The 6,178-nt window shown below is 49.3% G+C and overlaps 1 protein-coding gene across 3 annotated transcripts in view; it reads right to left on the minus strand.

Moving 5' to 3' along the window:
- Positions 1-6,178, minus strand: part of LOC139198812 (CSC1-like protein 2) — a 28,715-nt gene that overhangs the window by 5,631 nt on the left and 16,906 nt on the right. For all 3 annotated transcript variants that reach the window (XR_011584107.1, XM_070827770.1, XM_070827768.1), the window contains exons 8-19: positions 4,144-4,195; positions 3,708-3,816; positions 2,811-2,881; positions 2,639-2,719; positions 2,190-2,313; positions 1,792-1,925; positions 1,435-1,572; positions 1,198-1,351; positions 994-1,100; positions 588-674; positions 440-505; positions 111-273 (exon numbers count right to left, since the gene is read on the minus strand). Coding sequence is in view for 2 of the 3 variants with exons in the window: in XM_070827770.1 (XP_070683871.1) it covers positions 111-273; positions 440-505; positions 588-674; positions 994-1,100; positions 1,198-1,351; positions 1,435-1,572; positions 1,792-1,925; positions 2,190-2,313; positions 2,639-2,719; positions 2,811-2,881; positions 3,708-3,816; positions 4,144-4,195 (1,286 nt within the window). In the remaining variant the exon portion in view is untranslated. The remainder of the gene's footprint in view (positions 1-110; positions 274-439; positions 506-587; positions 675-993; positions 1,101-1,197; positions 1,352-1,434; positions 1,573-1,791; positions 1,926-2,189; positions 2,314-2,638; positions 2,720-2,810; positions 2,882-3,707; positions 3,817-4,143; positions 4,196-6,178) is intronic.

Raw genomic sequence — 6,178 nt, forward strand, 5'->3', positions numbered from 1 at the left:
CTCACATGGACACAACGGAACAATAGTCCACATGGAGACAATACTGGACTTTGTCTTCAGTTATTTTGTCAGATTATTACAGACCGATCCCGGTCAGAGTCCGTCCTCACCCTCTTCACGTTGCGGCGGTCGGCGGCGGAGCGAGCCAGGCACAGCCGGATCATGTACATGAGCAGACCGGGGATCCTCAGCAGGTCCATGGCGTTCCCGATGAACGCAGAGGCAATGACGTAGTTGACGAAGAACGCTCCGTTATCCGGCAGGAAGACACACCTGAGGGACGCGGCACCACCGTTAGAGAGGAAGCTCGTCCTCCTGACTGATCGATCAAACTTTATTGATACTGTGGTGAACTTTCCTTACTTTAGATTTTCTTTAGAGATTAATTTGGATTTTTACATTTTAAATGACCTCATTATCCACAAATGAAAATACTTACTCAAATCTGACTTTGGCATCAGCCAGGAACTTCTTGTCAAAGAGCCAACGGAAGAAAACATCCAGACTGGAAAACAGAGACGTGGTTTCAGTGAGGACGGCAGAGGTCAAAGGTCACACAAAGAAAAACAGCCAACAGGTGTTCTTACCTGCTGAGTCCCAGAGACGGCAGCAGCAGCACCATGAAGATCAGGAAGGTGTAACACTTATGCATCGTCGTCCTGTTTTCTCCAGACCTGCAGACACACAGAGATCAGGGTCAGATCAGGACCAGATCAGAGCTGGATCAGGGCCAGGTCAGGGTCAGATCAGGGCCAGGTCAGAGCCGGATCAGGGCCAGATCAGGGCCAGATCAGGGCCAGGTCAGAGCCAGATCAGGGTCAGATCAGGGTCGGATCAGGGTCGGATCAGGGCCGGATCAGGGCCGGATCAGGGCCGGATCAGGGCCAGGTCAGAGCCAGATCAGGGTCAGATCAGGATCGGATCAGGGCTGAATCAGGGTCGGATCAGGGTCAGATCAGGGTCAAACTATAGATACTGACACTGTGGTCCTACCTGGTCCAGTGAGCCTCAAAGAAGGCGGAGTAGTAGACGATGGTGGGCAGCAGAGCGGAGAAGGCCCACAGCAGCAGTGTGGGGAAGAACTGGGTGACGATGGGATTCTGCACAAACAGAGTCAGAGAAGAAGAATCATTTCCTGTCATACTCGGCTTGATGAAGACCCGATGAAGACCCGCTCGGCTGGCTGTGGTTTCTTACGTTGAGATACTCGACAGGTTTGGTGACGTTGAACTTGTCCATTGTGGAGATGATAATGGCGGGCGTGGTGAGGAAGAAGAGCAGGAGGAAGAGGATGCAGTTGATGATGAAGCAGCGGATCCACCAGGAGATCCCGCCCAGCGACAGGTGCTCCCTGCAGGAAGAAACCAGGACACATCAGCTGAGGGTGACGGGTGTGTTTGTTCTTTGGGAGGGGTTCGGGCGGGTGGGGCTTACCAGCGGACGTTCTGCGGGTCGGGCGCGTATGAAACACTCCAGTTGTGAACATGAAGAACTTCGCTGAACTGAGAGGATCGTGGCTCCTGACGGCACCGACAACCCTGAACCTGACAGGCGTTAAAATCCTTCAAAATACTGCGGAGGGGGCGGGATCAGAGAGCAGGGGGGGGGGAGTCAGAGCAGTGTAAATTTATTCAGCAAAAACTGATTTTGAAATATTGGCCACAAACTAAAACAAGACAAAAACGAACAAACTACAATAAAAACTAAGTTATCTACAGAGGGGATGGGGGGGGGTCATACACAAAGGGGGCGGGGTCATGTACGGAGGGGGCGGGTCATGCAGTGGCTCACATGGCAGTCATGGCCTCGTTCTGGAAGGTGACGAAGGCCATGCCGAGCGGTTTGGTGTGGACCTTCTCCTTCTCCTTCCTGTACTCCTCCTTCAGCTTGGCCTCCCTCTTGGTGTAGTAGCTCACAGCCTCCTCCTGCAGGACAAGCGTAGGCTGCTGAAGCACCGCTAACATGCTAACACGCTAACACGCTAACAACACACGCCCTGACGCTGACCCAACACACCAGATCAGACCAGACATCGTGGACAACAACACCGTGAGAAAATAACAATCAGAGCAGAGTACTTCAATCATATGACGTATACAGTGTGTCTGCAGGCTTCAGACTGTGAGAAGCTACTTTGAGTGTTTTCAAATGTCAACAGACATTAGCATTAGCATTAGCATTAGCGTCACCTCCTCGCAGCCGGTGATGGCGCAGCAGCAGAGGTGTCCGCAGGGTTTGGGGTTGATCATGGTGGGAACGTGTTCCTTGGCCATCAGGTCAGTGAAGAACTTCTTACTGCGCTCCGTCTTCTTCCTGACAAACAAACACAAAAACAAACGGTTTGATCAGCTGGATCAAGAAGTGCGTTAACGTGCACCGTTATGGAGTCTAGACGTGATCCATCACATCAGAGACGAGGTGTCAGATCTGATCTCGTACAATCTGGGTAACGAAAGGTGTGACACTGCTTCTGCTTCATTTCCTCTGACTGTTTCATTATATGCAGATGACACTGTTATATAAATGTCTGATTGAGTTCCCGCCCGTATACCTGCCCAACCCAACAGCAGGCCAAGCTTAGCTGTCAGTCATGACATCACACCCTCTGTTTAGCATCAAATTGGGCCCGGGCTCTCACCTCTCGGCGTTCAGAGACATCAGTTTGGCCACGTTGTAGCAGATCCGAGCCTCCAGAACCGTGCAGTTCTCATAGGCCTGCCTGAGGAACCGCAAGAACCACGTCAGATCCCAGAGAACACACAGACAGACAGACAGACAGACAGACAGGAGGAAGCTGAGCGTTAACTTACTCAAAGTGCTGTTTGATCTGACTCTCCTCAGCGTATTTGGAGATGCCGTTAATGAATAAAGTGCGTTTCACCTGCAAACACAAGAGGAACGTCAGTGAAAGTGATTTTTAACTTCATGTCTCCAGATTATCTGATGGAAGAGGAAGAGTTATTCACATTTCAGACGTAGCTTCACAACATGTTTCTGACTCGTTATCAGCTGAGGCTTTAATCTACTAATCTTTACTAACTGGGCTTTTATTTCCCACGACCATAGAACAGCTAAGCATACCCCCCCCCCCCACACACACACGTATATCTATATATCTGCAGCTATAGATACACACCATATATATGTGTGTGTGTGTGTGTATATGTATGTATATACATGTATGTATACACACACATGTATATACATACACATACACATATACATACACATATACATATATATATATATATACATATATGTCGCCGGCCGGAGGGCGACAGGTCGATGGACACCAGGGTGACTTGTCTTTTATTATGTTCTCTGCTTTCTACAACACTGTTGATGGGATTTCATTTTGGAAAACGGAGGCAGAACGTGTGTTTTTAGAAACGTGTGGACGCAGCTTAAACCTGACCACACAGTTCTGGTCCTAAACATAACCCAGCTGTCAGTGTGAGGCAACAGGCTGAATGTATTAGATGTTCACTGTTATATTTATCCACCGTCGCTCTGCGTTCAGCCTTTATTTGCTCGTGTCAACCACAAAATAGCCGCGGCTGTTCTCAGACCGGGCCGTTAAACCTGCAGCGGCCCGTTAGACCACAGTCTCTTTTCCACACTGTCCGTTCAACGCAGAAGGCTAGAGATACACTTCCTGCCTTTATTGTGAAACTACCAGAGGAAGCGGTAACGGCGAGGCTTCCTACCAGGTCGTCCTCCTTGTAGTGCATCTTGGACGTGTGTCTCCTCATGCTGTAGACGGTCAGCAGCAGATACATGAAGGCAAACGACGTGTGCAGCCACAGCAGATTCGTCCTGGAAGAAAAGTCAAACCTGTTTTAGAGAAACGTCATCTGAAAACCTGGAGCCCGTCTGGCAGGAAGCTGGTGATCTTCGTGTCCTCACACCAAACCACATCAACAGATTTGACCCTTTGAACACAGACGGCTGCTGTTTGTTGCCAAACTTTAACCACATCTTTATCGTTATTTTCTAAGCAACAAATGGCAGTGTGATGTCCAAACAGAGGTTGGATTTGACGGTGAATAAAAGGAAATGGGTCAGCTGGTAACCCTGACCTCCACTAACGTCCTGAAGAGCACTGACACTTATTCATTCTGTGTTCGGGGCTTACGGACTCACCCAGACTTCAGGTTGGCTATCGTGGTGCGTCCAAAGCTGTAGGCGTTGTTTTCTGGAACAAACACGAGCAGAAGTCACAGTCAGGAAACATTTAGGAGCTGTAGCTCTGCCTTTAACTTCACTTCAGAGGGCAACTCTTTAAACCTGGGCTCTGATTTTTGGTTTGGTGTCAAAGTGTCTGACAGCATTATGGAAAGGATCTTAAAGAGATACACAAAGACACCAGACTCCATTCACAAAACCAGTCATTTTACCTCACAGAACACAGGAGCTGCTGGACTACCACTGCCTCGATTGTTTAGTTTGACTTTAGTTGTTGAGTGACTTTGATCTTTCAACGGGTTATTTTGGATCCAACACAATGTGTGTAACACACAATAACACACAATAACACACAGTAACACACAGTAACACACAGTAACACACACACACTGACTGATGGAGGCAGCAGCTCTAAAATCCCTGTTTTAGTGAATGTAGTCTGGTGTGTGTGCTGTTTGTGGTTAAACCAAAAGGATCTTCCAGGTCTCTCTCTGTAGGGATCCTTTCCATGATGCTGTCACACACTTAGAATAACACTCTGAGCCTGTCAGTGGATCAAACAAGCTCTTTTAGTGGACCTACTGTGATCAGGTGATCTACTGGACCAAATAGAGAGCAGGTTTAAAGACACGGTGACGACAGTAATGAAGCACATCTACTCTTTTTAAACGGATCGATACCAACCATCAGATATTATCTAAAAAGGGACTTCCTCCACCACCACCGCTGTCACCACCACCCTCTGGGTGGATGGACCGTTTACTGTCACCGTGCTCCTGAGGACCTGATTGATGCCACATGAGCCAAAAGTGATGTCATCACACCTCTTGGGTACGGCAAGCAGGAAGCGCCAAAAGTCATCACTTTTCCTGCTGTGTGGTAGAAACAGTGCTGCGTGAAGTCCGGACGGCGCTCTGATGGTTAGACGCCGGTTTAAACGCCACGAGAACCCTGAAATGTTCCGAGCCAGCTGCTCTGTGTGCACATGGAGCTGTTTTAACGGTGCCATGAAAAGCCTCCTTTTTAGCGGATGTTGAAAACTGAGGATGTTTGGCACCTTCCGCTCGCCGTACCTGGGGACGCCGCTCGGTCTGTATTTTCCTCTGTACTGAGGAGCGAGCGGCCATGTTGGATCTGTGGCGCTCCGGCGTCCTGGTCAAACACTAAACTGGACTCTGGACTCTCCTTCTGGAGCTCAACGGTCAAGAAAGAAGCTCCAAAACTCAACCGACCAATGGTGCGGCGTCATCAGTCTGCCGGTCACAGACGGACCCGCCCACCGCGCCGAGGTCCGGCCGGGACCAAAACCGCCTGATCGGAGTCCAGGTCCTAAAACCACCATCTACCACCAGACAGCAAACACAGACCCTCAGACCTGGTTACCTTCTTTAGAGGGAGGTCCAGGAGCTCCGTGGCCGAGGAAAGCATCCTTACTGATAATCCTGACTGCAACCAATCAGACACAAGGTGAGAGCCCGTCAGAGGAAACTACCAGTCCTCAGGGAAAACTACCAGAATCCACAGGGAAAACTACCAGAGTCCTCAGAGAAAACTACCAGAGTCCTCAGAGAAAACTACCAGTCCACAGGGAAAACTACCAGAATCCACAGGGAAAACTACCAGAGTCCTCAGAGAAAACTACCAGTCCTCAGGGAAAACTACCAGAATCCACAGGGAAAACTACCAGAGTCCTCAGAGAAAACTACCAGAGTCCTCAGAGAAAACTACCAGTCCACAGGGAAAACTACCAGAATCCACAGGGAAAACTACCAGAGTCCTCAGAGAAAACTACCAGTCCACAGGGAAAACTACCAGAGTCCAGAGGGAAAACTACCAGAGTCCTCAGAGAAAACTACCAGTCCACAGAGAAAACTACCAGAGTCCTCAGAGAAAACTACCAGAGTCCTCAGAGAAAACTACCAGAGTCCAGAGGGAAAACTACCAGAGTCCTCAGAGAAAACTACCAGAGTCCAGAGGGAAAACTACCAGAGTC

This window comes from Pempheris klunzingeri, chromosome 3 (genome assembly GCF_042242105.1).
Source record: "Pempheris klunzingeri isolate RE-2024b chromosome 3, fPemKlu1.hap1, whole genome shotgun sequence".
Classification (NCBI taxonomy): domain Eukaryota; kingdom Metazoa; phylum Chordata; class Actinopteri; order Acropomatiformes; family Pempheridae; genus Pempheris; species Pempheris klunzingeri.